This window comes from Microcebus murinus, chromosome 8 (assembly GCF_040939455.1).
Source record: "Microcebus murinus isolate Inina chromosome 8, M.murinus_Inina_mat1.0, whole genome shotgun sequence".
Lineage (NCBI taxonomy): Eukaryota > Metazoa > Chordata > Mammalia > Primates > Cheirogaleidae > Microcebus > Microcebus murinus.
In genome coordinates this window covers 6,377,398-6,405,136 of record NC_134111.1, presented here as the reverse complement: position 1 = coordinate 6,405,136, position 27,739 = coordinate 6,377,398, and the positions used below count along the sequence as shown (strand labels likewise).

Sequence of the window (27,739 nt, the reverse complement as noted above, 5' to 3'; positions counted from 1 at the left end):
CATAGGAAGGAGTGCTTTCTAGGTGAGCCAGGGATGGAGGACAGCTTCATACCCATGCCATTTGCTAAAGTTGGGAGTAGGACATTTGGGAGAGCAATGCTGCCAAATAAAATCATGCTCTGTTTGGGTGAAAACTGCCAAACCTTTGACAATCTGTGGGTGGAAATGTCGAATTTGAATCTCAAGAAATTCTTCTCTACCAAGTCATCCTTTTACACCAGAGTCTTGCTCCAGGAGTAGCCGCACAATCAAAAGTGAGCTTCTTCCCTCTATAAGCCACCTCATGGTGCATAATAGTAATTATATCAATTTCCCTAATTTTAGAGCTGTTAGCTAGGGGGTGTTTTCTGTGTAGTAGAAATGTCAGAGATTATTCATGACAGCTAGATTCACAGGTGTCATGAAAATACAATCCAGGCTAAGGTTAGGATCCTTGAAAATAGATTGCATTAAATAGACAAAATCCTCTTACTTTGTGCTCACCTTGGCCATTTGAGAGAGCCGTGGATCTTTTCACCGGTTGGTGATGATTGCATAGCAGCAAGCAGTCTTTATCTGTGAATACTTGAGGCTGAAAGAAGGAGGATGATAATTCATAATTGGTGTGCTAGCTGACATCCCATTTCAAAGAAGAGATATGACTGGGATGACAGAAAAGTTTGGGGATAGATGGTTGGTGGTGATGGTTGCACAACAATGTGAATATACTTAACGTCACTGAATTATATTCTTTAAAATAATTAAAATGACAAAAAATTTTGTTATGTACTTATTCCCCAATTAAAAAAGAAAAGGCTAGGTGTAAGCCTTTGGATTCCATCTGCAGAAAAAAAAAAATCCCCAATAATCATTCATCCAAACAAAGGCTGTGGAACATAATGTTAGTGGACCAAATAGCTCCTGAGTTGGGTGTTCCTTTGCTTGCAATTCACAAGGAAATATTCAGTGAACAACATATAGATCTGGGTTGTATTGTCTCCCTCCCGTGACACAATGGGACAGTTGAAGAGTGTGAGGCCATAGAAAGAACATGGGCTTTGGAATAAAATTAAATCGCAGACCAGTTACTAGCCAACTGGGTGATTCAGAGATGTTTTCCTTCCCTCCTTTCTCTCTCTAGGCTTCAGGTTTTTTGTCTGTAAAATGGTGATGATGGTAATGGGGAGTGCTTAGTACAGTGAAGGCCCTCAATTAATGGTCACGACTACCTCAATAAAAGCCTTTCTCTGTCACAGCAGCCTGCCAGCTACCTCGCCTTCCACAGAGATTGCAAGCAGTAGGAACTTCAGAACTTCACTGCATCATTAACTTTGTAAAGCTTTTAGGTGTCATGTCTTATGCCTTGCTAGGATTGCTTTCTTCATAAAATTCAAAAGAGGGAGTTTCTTAAAGAATCATGTACCTTATTTTTGAAAAAAATGCAACATGTGATGCAGCGTTTTCGCCCCAGTCAAATTTCACTTAAAATACCCGAGAAATTGAAGATTGCCTCAGAAAGACGCTGTGGAGCAACACGTGGCTTTCTGCTGATGTTCGCTGTATCGTGGACCTCACTGCGTCTCTGTTCTTCCCCGCAGACCTTTGCAGGAAACACGAATGCCGACAGCGTGGTGCACCACAAGCTGCTGCACTCCGTGAGAGCCCGGTTTGTTCGCTTCGTGCCCCTGGCGTGGAATCCAAGTGGAAAGATTGGCATGAGGGTCGAGGTCTATGGCTGTTCCTACAGTAAGTACCCACCCACGCCCTTCATCACCGCTCCTGTGAGTGGCGCTGGCCACAGCACATCAGTCCCCTGCACTGGAATGATAATCACCTCATTTTAAGGTTATTTCTAGACTCTAATAACTCACATATACTGGGTTATATTTGAAACTGTGAAATTCAACCCAAAAGTAGGAAAATCCTTCTACTCAGGGCTGAAAAAACTTGGAGGTGATAATATAAAAGTTCAAAATTAAGAATTCTTAGGATTTGAGCAATCATTTGTCTTTAGCAACAAAAGAAAAATTTAAGCTCAGTTCTTCCCCAGCATTGGGGTGAGGTATCATAAAGTCTTCTCTCTACCACCTCAGAGTCACAAGGGAAGAAAGTTCTCCTTCTTGACTTGTTCCAGAAGAGGAGAAAGAACCTTTTAACCCAGTGTAGCTCATGGACAGCTTCCATCTTGTATGGCCTCCACCCATTCGTCTGTGAACTGTGCTGAGTTTGAAAGTAGAGCTCTGTCTTACACAAAGGGAAAGCTGTGAGCATGAGCAGAACTGGCAGTCACAGTACTCAGAGACAGTCGCCATCCCTGTGATCCTCCCTGTAGGCTTTGTTCTGAATCCCAATAAATTGTTTTTCTGCCGTAAGCAGTGACATTTTTATATGCTAAAACTCAATGACCCCTGATGCATAAACACCTTTGATCACTAATACTTTCATCTACATTAGTTAGGAGATGCCTGTTTTTTGTTATAGGAGTGCCCACTGGGTGACATGCTACTGTTTTCCATAGTGAGATCAACTGAATGCCTGCATCAGAATCATGTGAAGTGCTCTTTTAAAAGATGCATTTCCCTAGTTCCATCCCATACATACTAGGTTATGATTTCTGAGAATGGGGACCCAAAAAGTTGAATGTTAACAAACTCTCCAGGTAAGCAATGGACATAGAATGTCTGCTAAAAATAAAGTCTGGCAGGAGGGCATTTACTAGGGAGATGGCTGTATTAATCTTGAATAAACACTTACAAAACATGTATTTTACAACAGATGCATCAACGAACCATTAGGCTCAGGAGGGATTGTCTTCTACGCTAACCCTTGTATCATAAGACACAGAATTCCTGCAAGCGTGTATGCTTCCCATCCTAGGACCTCTGGAGCACCCCACTCTCTTGTTACCTCTCCTTTAATGACCAACTTTCACTGCTCGGAGGTTTATTTTTAAATACAGCAGGGAGCTTTTATGGTAAAATGAAAAAGCTCATTTATGTATATCATTATTCCAGCCTTCCATTTTGGCCTGAAAACTTATTACTCTTTAACATTTCCTCATACTTTTGCTTCCTCCCAGTCTGGTCAGTTGATACCATCTCGCATGCCCGTTGCTCACCCACCGTCCACTTACTCAGAGAAAGGAGGCACAGCATTGAGTCAAATCATAGGCTGCAGAGTTAAAAGGCACCTTTGAGCAGCGTGTTTAGCATTTTCTGCTGTGAACCCCTTGAGAATCTGATGGCAGCAGGGGACGCCCCCCTCAGAAAACAGGGCCAGTGATAGCAGGCACAGTTTCCACAGTGTTTGGAGGGTCACAGATCTGGGAAAGCTCAATTCAGAACCAAACTAAGAACTCCTGGCTTTGAGATACTCTCACCCTTGCTGGCGGTGGGAAGTTACCCACCTTGGGGAGTTGTTGGACACAGGATGCACTTCTCTGTGGCGACCTTCAAGCGGGCATTCTGTGATCGTCAAGCACTAGCTCCGGTGCTTTGCCACTTCTTCTTCCTTGGGGTGGGTGAGAGAACACAGCTCCCAGTTTCTATCTAAAACCAACACCTCAGCACATCTTCTGAGTCCAATCCTCCGTTTTGGCATTATCATATCTACTTTTTTATTGGATTGTTCCTATAAACATAAAACTTTGCTGCATATACTACCAAAAACCTCTACCACCACCACCACCACCAAAAACCTCTACCACCACCACCACCACCAAAAACCCAGGGCCCTATTGAGCAACTACCTCTCCTCTCTTCCTAGAATGGCTTCACTCTAAAACTTATCTATAATGTTGTCTACACCTGGTCACCTCAACTCACACTGCAACTGACTCCAAGCAATTTTGGACATCTGCTGGCTAATTTAACGTGTCAATTAGGCCAGGATTATGGTCCCCAGTTGTCCAGCCACACACTGATCTAGGTGTTGCTGTGATGTGGTTCATGTCTATAATCTCTGACTTGAAGTAAAGGAGATTATCCTAATAATTGGGGTGGGTCTAATTGAACCAGTGGAAACGTTTCAGGAGGAAAATTGAGATTTCCCTGATTCCCCTGGTGAAACATTCCACCTGTGGACTGCAGCTTTGGCTCCTTCCTGACAACCTGCCCTGTGGATCTCAGACTTGCTTTGCCAGCCCACAATAGCACAAGCTATTCCTTACAGTAAATCTCTTAATATATCTGCTTATATAATAAGCATCCTACTGGTCCTGTTTCTCTGGGGGAAATGTGACTAATTCAGGATGTTCTAGAGAAAATACTTCAATCAAGATCACCAGTGACCTCCACAAAGCCAAATCCAGTGGACACTTCATTCAACCTCTCTATGCTTTTCCTCCTAACTCACTTGTTAACCCTACTCCTTCCCAGGGCCCTATCTCAGACCTTCTACTACTTTCCATCTACAGCCCATGCTTTGATGAATTTATAGAGTTCTGTGAATTTGCTCACCATCTACATGCTGGTCACCCCCACATCTGCATCTCCTGGCCTGACCTCTGGAATGAAATATGCAATTGCCTACTTGACATTTCCCCTTGAAGGTGCAACAGATATCTCTAGTTTAACATAGCAACATGGAACTCTTGGTTGCCAGTACCTTCTTCAACCTGCTCCGTCACATGCTCCTGTCTTGTTAAATGACACCACTGTCCATCCACTTGCCTAAGCAAAACTCTAGGAAGCAGACTTGCTCCCTGCTTTCCACGCCCTCTAGTTCCGTGCAGCTTTTCCACAGGTCACAGTAGTTCTGCCAGTTCCTTTCTCCAAAACATAAATGCCTCTGTCAGTCCTCATCTCAAGTTTTTAAGTAGCCTCCTTCCTACCTGGAATCCCTGCTTTCATGCCACAATTTTCCCCAACCCATTTTTTTTTTTTGCAGTCTCCAAAGTGTTCTTTATAAAGAAGAAATAGAAGCATAAAAGAATAGCATTCCCTTCTCAGTATACTTAAAATGAGATTGAGACTGCTTACTGGCAAGTAAAAATCTGCACTGAACGATCTTTCCCAGAATTTACATGGTGGGCTCCTTCTGCCAATGTGATTCTTTATTCTCATGTCACCTGTTCAGAGAAGTCTATCCTGAGGGTCCCTCTAAAGTCCCCTGTCTTGCTTCCTGTGCATCCAATAGCCTGTGGTTTTACGACATATTTTCATTACTTTTTGGTGCCTACCACAAACCAGAATCTCACAGGTTTGAGGTTGCTTCCCTGTGTGTCGTTCGCCTCCAGGAGCCCCTGCACTAGCATTTGTGCCATGAGACCAGGCGCCTTGTGTACAAAGGGCCAGCACATAGCAGGCAGAGTCATTCCAGACATATCTGTTGAAAGGGCAGGTATGTAAATCAGTCCAGCCTCATCCTCTCTGCTGAGGCAACCTGGTTCATCTGGAATTACTTCTTGTTCACAAACCCATTTTATTTTCTAGGGACAAATTTTCTTTTTATGGACTTACAAATCTTTTTCTCAAAAGTCCAGTTGACTATGCTGCTAAGATTCATAGGAATCTTACACTCTGTAATTTCTTAAGACTTAAAGGTTTACCATTTTGGAAAAATCAGCATGTTAATTAATTCATTCATTAATTCATTTACTTATTTATTCATTCAGTTGACACAATTCATTTAGCACCTTGGATCCCAAACATCCTGCAAGCCTCTAGGGAAATAAGGGGAAATAAGACATTTTTCTAGACTTTTATAAATCCTGTATTTATATCTGAAGCACTTTTTTATGATTGCATTTCATCAATTAACTGTGCAGTTGTTTGTCTGGCACCTGCCTCCCCTGACCCAACTGCAGGCTTCACAACGGCAGCTGTCCCGTGGCCATTCATGGTGCTGGGCACACAGCATACGTTCGGTGTTTCTAGAATAACTGTCTTTGCTGACAGTCCAGGATAGGTAACAGTGTGCAAATAAAAACATACAATACAGGAATACAGGATTGCATGTGCCTGATAGAATCTCTGCAGGGGGCAAAGGGGGCGGAGAGGAGAAAGTAAGCCAGTGATACTGTCTGTATCAGGAAGAGTCAGGCAAGGGCACCTGCCTCCCCTGAGTCTCAGAATGTGAAGAGTCACTTCCCTGCCTAAGGAGCTCCAGGCAGCAGAGCGACTGGCACAGAGGAAAGCAAGATGACAACACGTGGCTTTGTCATGCCTAGTGCCCAGGAAGCAAGGAGGAGAAAGTGCGAGAGGAAGGAATCTAGCTCTCTCTGCTCTTGTTTCCCACGCCGTCTGGACCGGCGTTCAGGAGCTCACGATGGAATCGTCCGCTGCCCGAGCAAAGTCAGTGGCGGCATGAGAGAGCCCGTCCTCTTCCCTAGCCTCCTCCTAGTAAGGCCTCCCCTCCCCGTCTGGACGGCTCCTGCGCGGGAAGGCCGGCGGCTGCGCGGGGGTCCCCGCGCTCTCCGCCGTCTGCCAGCCTTACAGACGGCTTGCAGAGTGGCCCCCAATGGAGGCTCTTGTTTTGTTTTGTTGTATTTTGTTTTGTTTGTCTTTCTTTTTCTTTCTCCAAACCTAGCTTAAACATCCCGTCCTGCCGGCTGTCCTTCCCACGCGCCTTGGCCCGCCTGCTTTCAGGCACGTCTGCCTCTGAGTCCCCACCGCGCTCCGCGAGCTGTCCCGCAGCCGTCCCACGGTCTCCTTGCCTCCCGCACCTTTCTGAAAGGAGCACTGACGTGTCCCTCCACGGCCCCTCCGGCCTTGGAGAGGGTCCCAGGGGCTTCCGCGCTCCCCCCTTCATCTCCGCGCTCCCCGCGTCCGGCGTCCACCCGCGGACACGCGCGGTCCCTGTGCGCACTCCTGTGAGTTTCTTGCCCGATTCCACCTTGGCGTTTTGCCACTGACTTTCTCCGTAGGATCGTCTTTGTCCTTCACCAGGACTCCTGATTGCCATTCACCACCCCGCTCAAACATCAGCTAGTTTTAAAGTCTTTCTGACTTTGGACCTTGTCATGGAACGCCCCCTCATGGGTTATGCTTCAATTCTAGGTTCATCTTGGGATATTATTTCCTGGTGCCTCTTTGTGTGGTCACCAGGTTGCCATAGTGTTCGACTTCTTGGAACCAGATCAGTGTCTCACACCTGCTAAATGCTCCAGGAATATTTAATTAGTGATTAATTATTTTTTACACCTAATTTTTAGGATGAGTTAGTCATCCTTATTTATTTTTAAAATATTTTTATTGTGGTTTTTTAAATTACAGCATCTTTCTAATAGGCAGCCTCCTTCCATACACACACACACACACACCATTACTATAAAGTATGAGTTTATCAGAATGTTTCCTGTACACATATTTCTTTAAACATAGCAACCTTTTCCTCATTAAATAATTTAAATTATCCATGGTTGCAATTCTCTAATTGAGGGTATTTGGAGACTCATAAACCTCTTCCAATATATTCTATTTTAAAATATCTACGAGTAAAAGCAGTCTCTATTTTTGTTTTTATGTTTTAAAAATCTTTTTGTTTTTTATTTTCTTCATTACTTCTTATACGTGCCAGGCTGGCCTGCTCCACTTTACTGAGGTTGCTGTTGCCTCATGTCTCCAGGGCAGTCATTTTAGGGTGGTGACAATGACATCCAGGGCAACAGACTCTTGTGTGCTCAGCCTGCACCTGGGCAGGTGGTCTGCTCTTAAAAAGATGAGCCTTCCAGCAAATGCTCTTAACTTCTTTGAGCCTCTGTTTCTTCATCTGTAAATGACAGTGGTAATTACTTTAAAGACTACCTACAACTATTTGCATTATTATATAGAAAGCATTTAGCAGAGCATTAACAAATTGTCGGTGCTTAGTAAGTGACAGCTCATACCAGTGTAGGCGTCTAACCATAGAGGAGATTCCTCTGTTGCCACTACATGTTGCCTGTTTGGGGAAACATTAACCAACCGTATTCTCTGGTAGGCAGGGGCCCTCTCACATCTGAACCCGCGCCTACTGTTGTCTTCACTCCCTTTGTCATAGGCTCTGCTATCTCAGCTTCCTGTCACTTCCAGTTTCTCTCCTTCTGTGCCCAAGAGTGGGACAGCATACCATCTCCCACTGGTCTGCTCCTGCTGCAGTTACCACCACTAAGTAATTTCATGGAGTAAATAATTCTATGGTAAGCCAAGAAATTGATTTGAACATCTTTATAGATAGTTATTCCAAATAAGTTATACCCTTCTCTTGAAACACGTCAGGCTCATTCTGACTATTACATAGCTCCCATGTGTGGGGAGCTGGCAGCCCAGCTTGCTGCATTGTTTTCCCATAAGAATTATTGAAGACTTCCTCCATTACAGTTTTTTGTCCTATGGCACCTCTCTTGTCAAATTGATTTGTCTTTGGCCAAACATGCTCATCCGGGTGAACAAAGGAAATAAAGGACATGTATCCTGCTATATCATCAAGTCAGGGATAGAAAGATACACACCTGAAATAAAGATGTCAGCAAAGAATTCCGTACAAACAATGCATCTTGTGTGGACACTATAAGAGAAGAAGAGATGGGACTTGAAGAGAATTATCCTGAATTCTGATTAACACAACCCTTTCTGGAAGACAGAGACAGAATCTTCCCTACTGGTGGTGACTTTCCTTTGTTAAATTAGTAATTGCCATTAGAAATGCTGTCATTGTCATCAATACCCTCCTGTCACTTAAATGACCTCCTGTCACTTAATACACACACTATTGTTCAGCACACACTCCAAACCTCACTGTAATCTTCCAAGGTAGGAATTGTTATTACTATAGATTATAGAAAAATAAATTGAAATTTATAAATGTGAAGTGACTTTTAGTAAAGTTAAGTAAATTTCATCCCAAGCCAAATATTTCTTCTGAGCTTTAAAAATATATACGTGTTTACCTGATTGATATCTGGGTTTATGTCACAAATAGCTCAATTTAACATATATTAAAGTAAACTCTTAATCACCTTGTAACACCCAACTGCACACAGTGTTTTCTTCCTGTGGTCTTCCCATTTCTATAAATACTTCCAGTTGCCCCAGCTAGACCTGGAAGTCTCTGAAATCTCCTTTCTCCCTAAGTTTCTGCAATAAATCTATCAGCATGTTCTATTTTACTTCCAAAAATCATCACAAATATGTATATTTATTTTCATTTTCATAGTCTCTAGCCCAGTTCAATTACATCTTTTGTCACCTGAATTTTTAACTGAGCAATTCACTTCCACTCATCCCTTCGTTTAGTCTGTTATCCCTGCTGTGGCCAGCAGGATCATCATAAAATACAGAGTTGAGCCACTCCCTACTGAAAAACTTTCAATGACTTCTGACTGCAGTTAGGAGAAACCCACAGTCCTGTGCAAGAAGCACAGGCCCTGTGGTGCCGGGTCTCTTACTACTGCAACCATCCAGCAATGCCCCCCAGCCCCTGCCGTCTGTACTCACACCTGCGGGCCATCAACCTCACCCTTTGCCACTCTAGGCACTCTGCTATTTCAGACCCCTGGTGCAGACTGTTTGTTGTTCCCTCTGTCTGCGTCCCACCCCCACCCATGTTTGGCTCAGTTCTTAATCATCCCCTGCTTTCACATCATTTTTTTCAGAGAGGTGTCAATTGATTCCCAATTTAAATAATATACTTTTGTATTTTTCTTGTTTTTCTAATTCAAACATAGCATTTTTTTTCTTTCACAGCATTTTTTCCCAAACATAGATGGACAGATCTATCTATCTATCTACCTACCTATGTACCTACCTAAAATATCTATTTGCATGTGTATTTCATTGTGAATTACCTGTCTCGCCTCGCAGGTTATGAGCTCCAGGAAGCCAAGGACCGTATCTACACAGATACCCACTACTCAGCACAGAATAAGGCCGTTCAATCATAGTAATTGACTCTGTTGATTGAACGACTTCCCCAAAATCACACAACTAGTAGGCTTCTTCTGAGGCAGAATTTGATTCTGTTTCTGTGTTGTTTCTGTATTTTTGTGTTTTCCATGATGCACTGTGTTGTTAATATTGCCAAGTGTTGGTGTCTGAAATTTTTTTGGAGAGAATATATCCTAATCAATCTTCTATTATCCAGATCAATCTTTTACTCACAAGACCAAAGTCAGAAACCTACAATACCTGAATGGATGTAGCTAAGATACTTCAGAAAAAAAAGTTTAGCTATTGTCTGGGCCAGGAGTTCTTGGACTAACACACCTCCACTCTTCTATTTCTTGCCTGAGTTCTCAGACCTAACTCTACAACATAATCATCTTGACATATACTTTTTAAAGGTACTTACTCTGGCTACACTTCAACTAAACCATGATCTCTGGGTAAGGTCACCAGGACTCATATGAGTATTTTAGCTGTGGTTTATAGGTAGTCATGATGAGGAGCCAGAGCTTAAAGCTATTGTCTCAAGCTTCACTTCTTATATAACTCTGACAGTTCATTCTTAGTCTGCACTGTCATTTTCACACCTGTGATTGCTGATTTTAAAGATTTTCAATGAAATCTGTAAACTTTTAAGTCAGTATAGAGTAATATTAAATACACAGGCTGTCAACTCTAACCACCAGAGATGGAAACTTGACTTTACCACCTACGAGTTGTATAATTTTGGGCAATCCTGGATCGGATCCTCTATGGACATCAGTTTCCTTTTCTATGAAAAAGAAGGAAATAATAGTGCTTCCTTCTTGCATGTGATTGCTTGACACAGTGCTTTGCAAATGATAAGTACACAAAAAGCTTTAGCTGTGATCATCATTACCTTCATCAGCTACTTAGGCTGCTCACAACCCTTCCTTCCATTTCTCCTTCTCTTCCTTGTTCATGACCACATCTGATCTGCACCTCCAAAGAAGGTCAGCTTTTATACCCACCAGGTCCAGAAGGGTTTCAACACCTTCATCAGACCATCTGGAGACTTTAGGCTACCTGGAGTTTTGTCTGAGGGCTTCTATTTGAATTCCTTTAAATATGGGAAGCTAATTAATTTTAAAAAGCATTATAAATTTTGATAAAGTGTAATGATCTGTCAGGCTTCCCAGCCTCATTAGAAATTACGACCATCATTTTATACCTCAGGTTGACTCCTTTCTACATAAGTCCTTGCTCCTATTTGGTTAATTACTGCCAAGTGGTATTATTCAAAATTCATCAGCCTCAGAGCTGAAGTCATATTCTCCTTCCCCAGATAAATCTCCTTGTCACTGCAGATTCAGCTGCCCTCGTTGTTTTTGTTCTCATCATCTGGGGTCATTTGTCACACATGGTAGTGGCCATGAAGTTGTAAATGTTGCCTTTGGTGTGCTAGGACCCATATGGCCTTATCACAGGGAACTTCAGAAGGCCCAGTTGGTAGCAGTGCCAGCCCTGGGGCTGTAGGAGTGGGCAGGGTAGCAAAAGTCAGACCTGGGGGCTTGGAGGTCCAATGTGAGCTTTGATTTTCACCTTGGAAATCATTCCATTTTAGAACTGCAAAAATCTACATGATGCAAGATTCACTGCAATTCCCTCATTCTGCAGATGAGGAAACTGAAGCCCATAAATATCTTAAAATTAGGTTGGTCAATGAATGAGATCTGCCTACTCTTCTTTTTTTTAAAAAAAAATTCATATAGGAATGACTGAAAAATCTCTTTTGTGAAGAGACAAATACATAGTGGAGTGTGTGTATCTGTGTGTGTGTGATAACACATTACGTAACAAACACTGTGATCTTTTATCTTAAGTTGATGACTTCTTCATAACTCTTCTGACTGACTGAGGATCTGAAGACTCCTTCAACAGTCAGCAAACAGAACTCAGAGGCCCCTTTCTGCTAGGGTTTGGAGATATATACATAAATTCCTGCCTTTTAAGAACTCACAGATTTTCCAAAGCTACAAAAGGCAAATGAATGCCCATAAATACAGAGCTTTGGGAAATCAGGTCTTTGGTAAGGCTGGCAAAGAAGAGGAAACTCCACAGCTAACAATTATTCCTGCTGAATGAATGCCCCACCACCCAGTGTGTGATTTGACTGGTCTCCATGACTGGTATGCTAATGGTGGTAGTTTTAAAGGAAACCTTGAAGGGGAAAACGACCTAATAGTTAGATCAATCACTTTGTGCATCAGTGGGTTTTCACAAAAATGTCAAGGCCTCGCCTCCTACGATTTGTCTTACATTTACTCCCTGTCGAAGTGGTGGCTGGAGTGATTTCCTGTTGGCTGCCCACTGCCTGCCTGTGCTAAGTTCCTCAGATAGCGCCCAGGGAGAAGTGTTAACAAAGAGTGTTCAACTTCCTCCAATCAAAACATTTTTATAGAAAATATTTTTATAGAAAAACAGTACTAGGGTGTAAATAACAGCTCTCTTCTTCAATTTTGGCATTTGCCATTTAAATGCCTCTCACCCACAAACACCGTTCCAGGGAGCAGTTGTGAGATGGAGTTGAAGACCACTGACAACCCAACAAACCTGGAAGCACCTCATCATCTCATAATTGTACACGCTATTCTAACAACAAAGGTTGGCTACTCATATCAGCCTTTGCCTTGAGAGTTCCTTTTCCTTTTGTGAACTTTGGAATAGATTAATGAAACATCATCCCTTTCATGAAAACTGTTGCTAACGGGTCTACACCTTAGTGGGAGTGACCACTTACTTCTCACTTACTGCCCCCTGCATCTTTCACTTGGAGAGACCGTATGTTCCAGCCAGCCCTTTACAATCCCAGTCAATGCCTGTTGCACCAGTGTGGTCATTTCTATTATTTCTCTCCTTTCCATTCCCAACAGTCCTTATCTGGGTACTAAGTTGGGGGATGGCAATATCACATCCCTGTATTGCACGCTACCGTGGACCACAGTGATTAATTTGCTATGTTGAGATTGTTGCATGCGGGTCTCTGGATGGCATGGCCCATGTCTTTGTCATCTTTGCATTTCAGAGCTCAGTACAAGGACCAAAAAGGGTACAGAATATGCCCAATACCCACCAGTGAACTTAGAAGTAAACGAATGAAAGAATGTCTACTATGAAAGTTCTCCAAAATGAATACATTATATTGGTGTCATCTTTATAATTAGTGAACAGTCCAGTTGAGCTACAAATCTTAAGTGTGCTCAGTGAGATGTCTGTACGTCAGAAATATCTGAAAATCCTAGGAGTTATAAGAAAGTAAGTCTGACTCTCAGAGCTAAAATGTATACCTGCTGAGGTTACAACTGGAATCCAGAATTTTGATTTTTCTTATACTTTGAATGTTTTGTATGTTGTCTTCTTGAGACCTATCTTGCTTTTCCACATGCTATCCTAGATAGGAAAGTTAGAAATTTTGAAAGAAAAGCTATTCTTAAACTTTTTCACAGTTAGCTTTGGAAACTTCCCTCATTTTCATAGTTCATCTGAGGTCTTCAGAGTTTCTGAGAAGGCTTGGCAAAGTCACAGAATTGGTGGGGGGAATCTGTGCAAGTTTGAGCTGACTGTGGAAACCTTGGTGGTTTGTGGATTGCTAGCCAAAGCCCTCGGGTCTTCAGAGCAAGTGAACGGTCTGAATAATAATCATTTTTCTTATGTAATGTATCATGACATAAGCTTCAAAATGTAATTGTATTGAAAATCATGTTTACTGTGAACAACCGAAGAGTCCAAGTGGGACTAATTGTCTCAGGGTGAATCGATAGCTCCTCCTGTCATCTTTGGGCTTTGGCTTTCTGGCCTGCGAGGAGACAGACTCCTTGTCACCGGCCCACACGAGAGCCCTGCCTCAGCCCACTTGGGGATTTGAGCTCGGAATCTTTTATTCAGTGAAGCCCTTTTTTTAGCTGGTTTGTTGACAAGCTACCAACATCCATCAAATATGCCAGAATATGCCTCCAGAACTCTGTCTTTCTCAGAAAACGCACTGTGACAGCCAGGTCAGCAATTACGGGCCCTGTGGGAAGGCGGCCAGTGCTGGCATTTCTCAGTACTGCTAGGATGGGGTGCATGCTGGCTTCATCCTGCCCTAAAAGGAGATGAGAGATCGTGAGCTGCAGGACCTGCCCTTATTTGGGGGACTCTTGGGGCCATGATTGGCCCATCCTTCATATTCTAGAGAAATCTGCCAATGCATCTTCATCTTAACAAACCACAAATTGAATTGAATTGAGTTTGTGATAATGAGATCCTAAAAATCAATCTGGAGAAAGAGGGAGAAATAGTCCATTTCAGGAAGTAAATATATAACAGCTGTGTTCTGGGTGACCAGCATTGTGGATGAAATAAGGAACTCCGAGGAATGGCCATCACACATCAGTGCAGGAAAAATCCCAAAGGACCACATTAGGGCTTTTGTACCTTGGCAAGAGACAACAGAATTGGGTAATTCTGCTGAGAAAGGGTAGGATGGGTAGTGAGATTAGAATGCTAGCTGACAAGTAACCTGATGAATTTTCTAAAAAATAAAGAGCTCCTTCTAAAAACCAAAACTGACCATGCATTTTCCCTATTTTAAATATTTTAATAGTTATTTCTCCATAGACTTCAGGCTCACACTGAAACCCATATCATGTTATTTGTAGTAGGACCCTCCATCATAAGACCCCCGATTTTGGTTCCAACGTGTCGACTCCCTCCTGCTGTGGCATCCCACGCTTCAGCACAGCGCGCTTCCAACGGCACCGAGCACAGGACTCCTCAAGAGGCTCCCTCGCTCACTGACTGCCGCACCCCACACCTGGTCTCTGATTCAGTAGGTCTGTGGTCAGGTCCTACATCCCGTACACCCAGCACGTTCTCTGGTGGCCCCAGCGCTGCTGGTCCGGAGATCACACTCCTAGGGCCCTGGCTCTTGAAAGTCTGGCTCCTGGTAGATCCAAGATGGGCCCCCAGCTCTGGCTCTCTCTCATCCTTGCTCTGAACGTGTGGTTCCTCCCCTCTACCCATGCAGCCCTTTCCTGCACCACACTGGCCTGACTGCTGCTCACCCTCAGGACTCCAGAGAGGCACTGCCCCAACCTGGACACTCTCCCGGCCCTGTGTCCCACCCTGGAGAGGGTCCACTCCCCACCATGTCCCTGGGCTCCCCCATCTCCCAGTGCTCACCTCCTTCCCAGGGCATGGAACTGTGTTCGATGTCTCCAGCTTAGTCCTTGAGGGCTGGGACCTCCGTAGAGCTTGAATGCGCGAATGGGTGAGTGAAGTGAGACCGCAGAGATGGAGTAGCATGGAGAGTTTGAGCTTTGTGAAGATGCCAGGGGCAGAGAGGACATCGCATGTCTCCCTTAAAAAAGACCCCGGGTATGTGCGTGGTTTCCCTGGCCCTCCCAAGAAGAGCCAGTGCTCTGAGTGGACTTGGTCTGCAATTGAAGGAATGAGTGCAAAAGAACAGGAACCCCAGGGAAATTCATATCAACTTTCAAGGAAAAGAAAACTTCCCATTCAACACCATCCTTGCTTTAAATTGGCATCTTCTTTCTTACACACGTGCTCACACACATACATTCCTCACTGCACATTTTGTTCTCACTGTACGAAGTCCTTACGTCTCATGTAACCCTTACAGCAGTCCCTGAGTTTTTTATGAGGAAAAATAAATGGTTTCGGTGTCTTCTGTATGCCTTTGGGCAAGGTTCATAATCTTTCTGAACTTTGTATTCCCTGTCTTACAAATGTGGAAGAAATACGGACTTTGTAGGGCTGTTAAGAACATTAAACAATATGTGCTAATTAATTTCTTTCCCCCCAGGAAATTGATTATTTTATCCAGAGGAAGAAATCTCCACAAATGTCTTAAAGAAGTTGTGATTGAGAATATAGAGGTTTTGTTAGTTATTTTCTTTTGTCTTTAAAACTACATTTGAGGTGATCACATATTTATCTACCTGCCAATAAGAGCGTATTTCTACTCTTTATGCACTTTTGAACACTATCTTTTTTTCTTTTTCATTTTTTCTTTTCTTTTTCTTTTTTTTTCTTTTTTTTTCTGCTATTTTTAAAGAGACTCTATCAAAATTCTTATAAGAAATGAGTGAAGATTTTGATGTCCATAACCAGATCCATGCTGCAAATTAAGTTCCAAATGAGATGATTGGGATAAAGTGATTACGACAATATCCAATGGGGAAAAAAAAAAAACATATAATAATTTTTTGTTAATAGCAATAGTATAAAAATATGGGTCATTATTACAACTATTTTAAATCTCCTTTATCCAAATGAAGTTGGGAATGCTGAGCATTTCCCCAGTGTCAGGAGAGGTACGAAGTATTCAATTGGGCAAATTTTAATCCTTCTTAAAAAACTTTTTAAAACCTGTTTCTTCATCTGTGAAATAGCTGATGTGTTGCGTGTACAACTTAATTAACATTGCACAGGTGCAGGGCGTTTGGCTGAGCTCTCTTGGATCAGCACAGTGTTGCTCTCCTCGGATGTGGGTGGCATTAGGAGGAAAGCTTCCCTGCCCCCACCCAGCTAATCCCATGCTCACTGAGACAGTGTCCTGTCTCTGCATGGATGAGCATATGTGAGTGATGCAGGGGTCACAGCTCAAGTGGCTGAGTGTGTGTCCCCAGAAAGTTAGCCCCCTAAGTGGGAATGGGCAGCCTGGCTCTGGAGGGGCAGGGGCGTGGCGGGAAGTCAGGGGACAGCCAGGCAGCATCACACTCGGGCGTTGGTGCCACGATGGGTCACTAACTCATTTCGCAAGTGTTTCCTGCCAGCATAACCTTCCAGGTCCAGTGCCAGGCTGTGTTAATTCGGTAAACAATGTGCATCTGGCCCTTGTCCTCACGGGATGTGCTGACGTGAGAGCCGGGACTGCAAATGACTCGGAAAACAAGTCTCCCATCCGACTGTGGGTGGATGGTGGAAGGACTGGCAGGAGCCTAGAGGGAGACCAGCACGCAACCTCTTGGGGAAAGGGCCAGGAGCCTGAGTGACGCGCCGGGGGACGGAGCATTGTGGGGGGAGGGCAGCCCCGGGACAGCGCTCAGGTCGGATGGGGCAGGTTCAACTGCTGCCTCTGGCACTTGTTAACTGCACACTTCCTCATCTCTTTGTGCCATGTCGACCTCATTTGTAAAACGGGAATAATGATAGTATCTTCTTCAAGGGGTAATTGATATGATTGAATGAGTTCATGCACCAAAAACAGAGTTACAGGGCCTGTGGTGTGGGCGCCATACATGATCTAACACTGCCCACACACACACATGTGTGGGCACACACACTACAGTCACAGCATGCCTGGAGCAGTGGGGGTGCAAAGAGAAATAAACAAAGAGATGCGAGGTCGGGCGCGGTGGCTCACGCCTATAACCCTAGCACTCTGGGAGGCCAAGGCGGGCGGATTGCTCGAGGTCAGGAGTTCAAAACCAGCCTGAGCAAGAGTGAGACCCCATCTCTACTATAAATAGAAAGAAATTAATTGGCCAACTAATAAATACAGAAAAAATTAGCCAGGCATGGTGGCGCATGCCTGTAGTCCCAGCTACTTGGGAGGCTGAGGCAGGAGGATTGCTTGAGCCCAGGAGTTTGAGGATGCTGTGAGCTAGGCTAACTCCACGACACTCACTCTAGCCTGGGCAACAAAGTGAGACTCTGTCTTAAAAAAAAAAAAAAGAGAGAGAGAGAGATGTGGGCAGAGCCATATTATTTGGGGTCTTAGAGATTCGATTTAATTCTTAGCTCAGAGGAAATTCACTGAAGGGCCTTAGCAATGGTGGGATATGACGTTTCTTATGTTTTATGAAAATGAGAGACTGTATCAGGTGGAGGTTGAATCCGGAAGGTCAGTTCTGAGGCTGTTTTAAGGTTATGGAAGGCAGGCAATTGTGATGAAGGCTCAACAGGCAATGGTGCATGCCTGCTCAGTGTGAGGGCCGCTACTGAATCCCAAACCCAAGCTCAGTTTCTTCATGCCGTGTTCTTGATACTGTTGTCACGTGTATTTGAAATCTAAACACCATGGAGTCGTGTTCCTTTGGATTAATGTGGAATGAGGGAATGGAATGGTCACTGGGTGCCTCTGCATTGCCATAATTTTCACAACGACTTTGAGGGTAGGTTTCTACGAGCCCCATTGTACAGATGGGAGAACCAAAGCTCAGAGAAATCAAGAAGGTTGCCTCAAGCCCCCCAATAAGTAGCAAAACAGGAATTGAAATCCAGGTCTGCTAGATTCCAACAGTATTTGTTGTTGTTGTTATTCTCCTGACTGGCCCGGTTTCCTTTAGGTTTCCATGACAACACAGAGATGTGTTTTCTTAGAGGTAACCTATGTCACCGACATGTATATCATCGATTAAGTCAGCAGAGTAGGCAGACATTAATTAGAGAGATGAGCGTATCTCGTGACAGCTGTGATGGGTGGGGTGGGGGCGGGAGACTGGGAAGGCTGGAACTCAGGAATTGACCGAAGACCTCAGCCCTTCCAGAGTGGACCTGGCGGCTCGGGACACCACACTAAGGGATGCAAAATGAAGAAGGATGGAGAAAATAAGGCCGACATAATGAATGTTTATACAATTTTTATCCCAGACTTCCTAATTGCATCCTTACAATTAGTTGTCCATGTAAATCAGTGCATTATTATGCACCATTTTACAAGGAAAGAAAGTGAGGCCCGCAGTTTTGACATAAACTTGGTCCGAGTCAGATGCTGCGTTCCAAAGCAGGCTTCCCCCCCTCGTTTAATGTCACTCCCAGGCAGAAGAAGGCAAACTTGCTCCATATTGTTTCACTCGGCCACACACGGGCACTGCCGGCCTGACTCAGACTCTGCACTGGGCCGATGACACTCAGGAGGCCGAGTGCCGTGGCGGTACGGGTGGCTGTAATGCACGCCGCTCGTGGGCGGTGACTCCAACATGGCATGTGAGGGCAAAGACAGAACGGTGTGCCCAGGGCCTGCGGAAGCCAAAGTTCAAACACCACATCTGCCTACGGGAGGGCCGTGTGCTTCCATGAGCGCACGGAATCGAGTCACTGCTTAACAGACACAGCACATGCTGTGTGTCTCGGCCTGTAGGAAATAACCACGTGGGGACCCAGAGATCTTCCTGCTCATCCCCTGCTCCACCACGCTGGCCTCCTGCGATGCACCACACATTCTCCTGCTTCCTGTCCCCCTCCTGGGGACACGGGGTCCCTCTTCCCTTGGATAACTTCTTTGTATTGCTCAAGACCAATATACTTCTTACTTCTGAGAAACCCTCTCCGAGTCTGCCCCCTTGGGATTGAGTCATTCTCCTTGGTATGGGCATTATTCCTTGAATCGCCTTTAGAATTTCTGAGGGATGCTGTGTGGTCATCCTACTCACTTCTGGGCACTAAATCACCTCACACCCAGTTCTGCCCCAGGAGCTGGCACCGTGGCAGACTAGAAGCCATCAGAAGAAAACACTATGTCTGAGGAGCTGAAATACAGCAGAGTAGGAAACTTGGGGCCACCTTGGCAATCCCTGAGCAATAAAGTATTGACTGAAACCCTGATGAAGTGTCCTTTGGGTGAGACGATGGAGTGTCAGCGGGGTTAGGAGCTGAAGCCCTCTGGTGATCCCGCTCACCACTAACGCTCCTACTACTTACTACTGATGTGACACAAATAACGTGCCATGCGTGATGGCATTGCTTTGATGCGCTGTCACTTTACAAGTATTAGCACATTTAATTTTCACGGCAGTCTTCTACAATGGCTATAATTATCCTGATTTTATAGATGAGGAAATCAAGTCTTGGAGAGGTAAAGTTGCCCAAGGTGATCCACTAGCAAGCTGTGGCTGTAACAGTTGAAAATCCATGACCTTATCTGTACCACAATCCCTGTTATCCCACGGTTGAAGCGGTGGTCTATAGCCTGCCTTTGGTTTGAGTAGAATTCCAGTTTAGAAAACAGGTGTAGGTCACTGATGGGGTGGGGTGAGGAGGTTCCGAGAAAGGTGGGCATTTGTGACAATCTCTATGTATCTGAACAGTTCTATTTTATGGTCTAGGCAGTCATCAGTAATCTTTCCATTAAAACTACTTTATTACATAGAAATAAATTGTGATTTTGTGTTTTAAAACTAACTACAGAAAAGAATGATTTTATTTTCCTTTTTCAGAATTTCAGACTTACAAAGAATTTTTCTAGATCCTTGGTCAAAAAAAAAAGTACTTAATCTATCAGTGTGTATTCCCAAGCTGAGGATTTTAATTGCTTGGTAAATAATGAAAAATTGAGTTTTCCTGGGTACTGGATTTCAAATAAGAATAATTCTACCCCCTTCTCATTCACCACCTACTCATTCACCACCATGCCACCCACATGAGATGGTTTATAATGAATCTGTTTCAAGTTATAATTACATAGCCTTACATTTTTCCTATTATAAAAGTAATAAAAGCTCACTCTAAAACTGTTTTTACATAAAACATAGGAAAAAGAATGTGAAAATAACCTATGATATCACCTTCCAAATAGAAGTGGCAGACTCTGACATATGTCTGTTAGACATGTCTATATACGTCAACTATGTAAGTTTATCTAGATCATGATTCTTTGGCCTTCTCTGTTTTTTGCTTTAATAATAATGAGTAGACATTTTGTATAAAATCACTAAAGTGATCTATATCATCAGTATGGGATAAAGCAGGGATGACAGGGACGCAGTAATTTGCCTTCTCTGTTCCAATACCAAGCCTTTCCTGCTTAGCCTGGAAGAAGTCTTAGAACCCTTCTCAGCACAGAGTTCTAGGAAGACAGCACTATTCAACCAGAGTTGGAATAATCAGTGATCTCTGTTTTCATCTGGAACCTTGAGCTTGGGATGAGGAGATCAAGTGGTTCCAACTGTCAGAAGCCAGTTAATAAGAAGGATAAATCGTGAGAGATGATTATGAACCAGGCATCTGGCACAGTAAACCTGACGTAGGTAGTTGTGGTGTTCTTACCCTGTCCCCTGGAGCAAAAGCTGGCATATCACTAATGAGAGTTTTTACTTCTAAGCTGAGGATCAGTTCACTTCCACTCAGTGTGTGGTGGTTGCTCATAAATGAATAATTCCTGAGTCTAATTAGGTTGGGTTGGGTCTATATGCTTCCTGTTGAGACCAGACCTCCCAGATCTCAAGAACATTTCTGTGCATTAGACAGCAACTAGGATGGGAATGGGAACAGCAGTCATGAGAATATGCACTGATTTCTCTCCCACCACCCATCTCTCTGTGCCAGAATCTGACGTCGCTGACTTTGACGGCCGAAGCTCCCTCCTGTACAGGTTCAATCAGAAGCTGATGAGCACTCTCAAAGATGTGATCTCCCTGAAGTTCAAGAGCATGCAAGGGGACGGCGTCCTGTTCCATGGAGAAGGTCAACGTGGAGACCACATAACCCTGGAGCTCCAGAAGGGGAGGCTCGCCCTGTACCTCAACTTGGGTAGGGTTGGGTTTTGTCTCTTCCCTTTTCATGTTGGACAATGGGGAGGTCCCTTATGCAGCAGGTCACAGTTCCTGACACCTGCAGTGCATCAGGTGGCAGTCACTGGAGCACAAGCTAAGTGACATATTTCCCTTATCTGGGTGAAGGCAGAAAAATGACATATTGTGAAATGGTTAGCGTTTTTTGACACAAGATAATGTTAATATATAGAGAGAGCTGCAAGCTCATTGTTATGTATTTATCTATCTACCCATTTACCTATTTTAGTAATTCAAACTCTAAAATAACTTTAACAAGTTTTAATACACATATGTATTATAAGGAGACTTGCTTGCAATCTATTCTATTAGGTACATTTATGAAAATTAGGTTTCAGAGGAAAAATGAAAGAGAAACATTTTATTTGCTCTGTGGTTTTTGTTTTTGTTTTTGGAGAAGGGAAGGGAATGATATGTTTCAAGAGACAAATATAAGTTTCTGGGCATTCTCATGTTTTTTTTTTTTTTTTTTGGAGACAGAGTCTCACTTTGTTGCCCAGGCTAGAGTGAGTGCTGTGGTGTCAGCCTGGCTCACAGCAACCTCAAACTCCTGGGCTCAGCAATCCTACTGCCTCAGCCTCCCGAGTAGCTGGGACTACAGGCATGTGCCACCATGCCCGGCTAACTTTTTGTATATATATATTTTTAGTTGGCCAATTAATTTCTTTCTATTTTTGGTAGAGACGGGGTCTCGCTCAGGCTGGTTTCGAACTCCTGACCTTGAGCAATCCGCCTGTCTCGGCCTCCCAAAGTGCTAGGATTACAGGCGTGAGCCACCGCGCCCGGCCCATTCTCATGTTTTTTAAGGGAAATTCTGTTTACTTTCAGTGTCCTGGCAGTGCCAGGGTGAGCCCCAGACTTACCAAATGCCGATGAATTCAGTACAGAATGTCCTCCTGCCTCCTGCCCATTTAGGGCACGAGCCTCCTTCTGTGGCTTGGTACTCGCCAGGGTCTGCTTCGTGACAGGCAGTTCTGAGTTTGTTCATCGTAAGCAACTCCCTAATCCAGGGAGGAGGGAAAGGGGCTCGGCCTCCTTTATGTGATCAAAGCCACCTTTGAAAAAAGGGGAAGCCAAGTGCAGAAGGCAGGGAGCACTGAGAGAGAGAGAGAGGAGGAGAGAGAGGGAGAGAAAGGGGAGGAAGAGGGAATTCAAGTTAATGGGCTAAAGAGTGGTGCTGGTCCAATGAAGGAGGGAGTTTTAGTTTTTCCCTCCCCAGCTGACACAGACATTCTAATAGTGTTTGCGTTAGTGACGATTCTCCAGTGTGCAATGTGTGTTCACTATCTAAGCAGTGGCTCTGCAATTCCTAAATCCAGGCTAAGAGTGAAGAAGTTTGCCGCTGCGGCCAGCTGCTGAGAAAGGTGTGTGGAGACATATTCTTTTTAAGCGACACTCTTTTGTCAAGTCTCCGATTCACATTATCTACTTACCCTTAGTATGTCTGACTTGAACACAATCAGTTTTATGATGGAAGTTTACTAGGTGGCTCTTTTTTGCCTACTTTTTGTCAGGTAGAACATTGATTTTTCTGGAACTACTAAATGGGAAAGAGATTTCTTCTTTCAACATATCTAAGGGGGTTAGATGTGTTCCCCTTTCCCACTTTTTTCACATCTGATTCAAGTTGCCCATGGTAGTCTGCTTCTGTAGAATTACCACAGTCCAAACCCACACCTGCAGGCAGAGAATCAAAGAGCAGAGAGACTACGTGACTGGGAACTGTGGTCAGAACTAAAGAAAACGTCAATAGTACATGCGGGTCGCTCATCCTTACATGAGTCCAGCGCCTTTGGACTGAGGCAGTATGTCTGTGCAATCCGCAGTGCGTGCAGCTGCAGTAGGGTGAGACTCCTAGGACAGAAGGAGCACGTGCAGAGCCCCATGTCCTCTGGGGGCCAAGTGCAGGATTCAGATGCGAAGTGCCATATTACAGGATCAACTCGTTGAGATATTGGGGAAAGTTCTTCACATTCTCCAAAAAATCAAATGAACATTTACTTTAGCTTTTTTGAAATTCAGGCATTCTAATCAGCCAATTCACACATACTTACGGAATGTTTATCATGTGTCTAGAATTGTACTAGATTCTATGGAGATTTTTTTCAAGTTGTCATTTTTTTGAGATCTCATACTTAGGCATTTCCTTAACCATTTTAAATGTATATCCCATTTAAATCACAGGACAGTCCTGCGAGCTATATCCAAACCCATTTACAGACGAAGGAACTCGTGGTCAGTGATGCCCAGTCAGTTGCTCAAGGTCACACAGCTGCCTGGCTGTATACTGGAAATTAGGACCTTCTCTAATTCTACCCTAATATGCTGACATTAATCACTAAAATGTTACAAACCTTCATATCATTGGTTTTCGTGTTTGCGAAGGCTGTACCTGTTCCAACTCCTGCTAGCAATTCACAAGAGTCCCCTTTGCTACAGGCTTGCCAACAAAATATGGCCTAGCTTTAACATTTTGCCCGTTTGATGATAGTTTAAAAAATGTATTTATGAGTAATTTTAATATGCATTTCAGCATCAAGCAGCCAACATTTGTGTGGTGAATTGTGATAATGGAGAGATCAGGAGGGGACAGAGGAGTCCGGGACTAACGTTGGGTTAATGGAGACTTGATGATGAAGAGGGCAGAGAGGCAGACATTCAGACAAAGTGTCAACAGGACAGGGTGCACCACATTTTTCATAAATTCTATCATTCATGCCAGAAGAATAGGCTGAATAAGTACATTAATTCAGGCATTAAACTTGGCACTAGGGGCTAAAAGTGAGATTTACCAGTCTCTATTTTCAAGGAGCTCCTGGGCTAATAATGTAATTATTTCCACCTGCCTTCTAGCTTTGTGATGCTGATTAAAAACAAAACAACTGTGCATCATCAAAATCATATAACATAAATGTATTCAGAAAGCATTTTGCAAAGTCACAGAAGATGAACACAAGGGAGGGACCAGAGTTGAGTAACAACTCCTAAATCTAGAATATTTTTAGTCAATAAAATTTAGAGTATTTTCAGTCAATAAAATTTAGAAATTTTTTAGTAACTAAAGATATGTGTATCATCATGTTAGAGATGCATGAAAATATGTCTGGTTTGAGTGCTAAGTCCACTGGGACACACTGTTTCCTGTCAGCTTCTTATTTTCTTCAGAGAGTCTCCCTTGAGTACTGAGGAGGCCATTCCTTCATCTGCAAATTGCAGAGCAAGGGTGGCAGGGGCACCTTGATGACCCTGGCTGGCCTACGGAGGAGGCATTTGCCTTCTCATTCTACACCGTGTCCCCCTGTTAGTGTTGCCCCATTTTCCTTTTCCACAGCTCTCTCCTTTCTTACCCGTCAGATTCTTTTCTGAGACCCTCCACTCCTACTGAGCTACATAGCTTGTATGGGTCGATGGTGGAACACAGATAGTAAGAATATGAGAAATGAGGGACAATGGATGTATGATTTTTTTCCAGTAGGAGTGGTGGAGAGAATGTTAGCTTTGCAGTCAAATAGAGCTGAGTCATAACCCTGATTCTTTGAGTCCTTGCATAAGTCATGTGGCTCCTTGGAGACCGAACTTTTTGCAGAGTTGTGTTCAGGAATAATTGATACAACCTATGTAAAGTGTTTACCTTGTGTGATAAGCTTAATAAATACCAGTGAGTAACGGTATTGATGGTCTGACAACTTAAGGTGGGAAGGTCGATTCTGCAGGTTGGATGGGGGCCGGCATCGGGAACTTCACATGAGCAGCCACCTATCGACGGGAAATCAAACCTGTCCAAGATGCTTTGTATGCTGAATTACAGCCTTAAACAGAGAGTTTCCATCCCGTTTTTTCTCAGGCTATCTGAAATTCACAGATTGTGCAAGTTAAAGTGCCATCCATGTTTGAACTGCTAAGATAAGTCCAAGAAAGAAGATTTAATCAAACAAAGCATCTGGGTGGAAACTGCAGTATGCATGCCCTTTACCAGAAGGTGTGAGTGCTAAGTAAGAGTGAAGGAATTGGCATATTTATTCACAGCTTGTTGAGGTTAGGGGTAGGAGGATAAAAAAGATAAAGTTAGAAATGTTTTGCAAACATATCAAGATTTCTGTTAAAAATATTATATTCTTTAGGGCCTTGGGTAGTACTTATATATTTTTTTCATTTTAACTATTTTTCAAATCATATGAAAAAGTTTTTATTTAATTAAAAATTACTACTTTCCTTAAATGTTCCTGGCTCAAAGTTAACTTCTACATAGTATTATTATTTTATTTTGTCTTTCACAATTGCTCAAGTTTTATCTTGCCTTAACAAAATAGAAACTAGTTAAAACAAGTAATCAAGTCTTAAGTCCCACTGAGATAAAACTTGAAATAGATATTCCAAGATAAAGAGTTTGATAATTGCTTAAAAATTAAATTTTTCTTATAATCTCTAATAATGGAAATTTCTAGGTAAGATGGACCATTCCCTAGAACTACCATCCTTTTTTCTTCATAGATATAATTCTAACCATTCTTCTTAATGAATAGCACAGATTCAGTTTACTCAATTGTTTAACCAAACCAAGATTTATTCACCTTGTTTTAATGCAAGATATCTGAGTGTCAGCATAGAATCACTGTGGAGGGGGAGATGAAATTCATTCATGGCTGCCCTTTTTTGGTTAATTAAAAGTAACTTGCGATTCAGAAGCCATTCAATACTTTACACATCACTGATACATAGTTTTCAATGAATATGCTATGCAGAATGAAGATTATGTTTTCAATGAAGTTATTTTTATTTTTCCCATTATCAGAAATAGTTATGCTCAGTCTAAAACACAGGAGCCCCTGGGCATGGTGGCGCATGCCTGTAATCCCAGCACTCCAGGAGGCTGAGGCAGGAGGATCGCTTGAGCCCAGAAGTTCCAGGTGGCAGTGAGCTATGAGTGAGCCAGTACATTCCAGCCTTGGTGACAGAGTGAGACCTTGTCTTTAAAAACAAAACGAAATACAGGGAAAAAAATTAAAAATTAAAGTTATGGTGAATGTATTCTTGAGATTTTTCTGCACATACTGCTTATCTGTGCCTTTTCCAGAGTTGTGTTCAATCTGTATTTATACTTTTCCATGTTTTATGTATTTTAAATTAGTGTGGTATAAATTATAAAATATTTTATTTATTAAATATTACTTTTTATTTTATCAAAAAGGGCACTCACAACTGAGTACACTTTTGAAATGATGTAAGTATTTTATGAATACCATTTTGATGGTTATATAATATTCCACCTGGTGATTCTATCTAAATATACTCAAGTTTTTTTTTTCTCTTCCCAAATTATTGGATTATTTTTAAATCACTAGTCATTGAAAAAAAAATTTCTTACCACATTTCAGTTTTTCTTAGAATAGATTTCCAGATAGTGGGTTACCAGGTAAAATGTTATGAACATTAAGTTCCTCAATACTTATTGACAAATGCTTTTCCAAAAGATTGGTGGGATTTAAATCCACATAATCTTCAGGCCATAAAAATATTGGCTAAGTAAGTGAGTAATGTAAACAAAGAGCAATATTAATCCATTTTTGAGGGAAGATCAACAAATTGCTTTAGATATTCATAAAAATTCCATGAGCTATTTGCATAAAATGATGTGTGTTAATTAAGTTTATGGTTTCATTATATGAAGAAGTAGTCATTATTTATTTAAGAAGATATATTTTTATTCCTCTAAAGTCTTAAAATTGTGAGTGGTAGAATTGTTGGCACCATAGTGGCAAACTTTCTGAGCCAGAGTTAGGACTGAGTTAGAGAGGAAGGGTGGACTCCACACCTTGGGGAGAGTGTGGACGGGGCTACCCCTGCCAGCTCTGCTCCTGCCACCCAGCGTCCAGTCCCCATGAGGGGGCAGTACGGATGGTGGATGTGAATTCAAGGGGGTGTGTGTGACAACAACCAACTTGAAAACTTACTACTGGAAGGTCAGTATTTGAAGAGCCTGATCTGTGTGCTGAGAAATCTTTGATTTAATCAATTTAACAGACCACCTCATCCAATTTGGCAGTGTTTCTTCTTACCTTTGAAAGTTACACACTCTATTTCCTTAAATAAAATCACTCAAAGCTTTTAAAAAAGTAGACTCAAGACACTCGGTTAGTCATCTCAAAATATAAAGTAAAGGTAGAACTGTGTCTCCTACCATACACCAGAATAAATTCCAAATGAAATGAAGTAGAAAAAAACTTGAGTGAATCATTCAATGATCTTAGGAGGAGAGCATTCTAAACTATAATACAATACAAATCCAGAAGCCATGAAAGAAAAGAACTAAATTTATCAACACAATAATTAACAAATCCAACCGACCAACCAACCAAACAG

The 27,739-nt window shown here is 42.8% G+C and overlaps 1 protein-coding gene across 1 annotated transcript in view; it reads left to right on the top strand.

Annotated features, from left to right (window-relative positions):
* CNTNAP5 (contactin associated protein family member 5) overlaps window positions 1-27,739 on the top strand; it is a 772,432-nt gene that overhangs the window by 338,828 nt on the left and 405,865 nt on the right. The window contains exons 4-5 of the mRNA XM_012755965.3: window positions 1,578-1,725; window positions 21,135-21,338. Coding sequence (XP_012611419.2) covers window positions 1,578-1,725; window positions 21,135-21,338 — 352 coding nt within the window. The remainder of the gene's footprint in view (window positions 1-1,577; window positions 1,726-21,134; window positions 21,339-27,739) is intronic.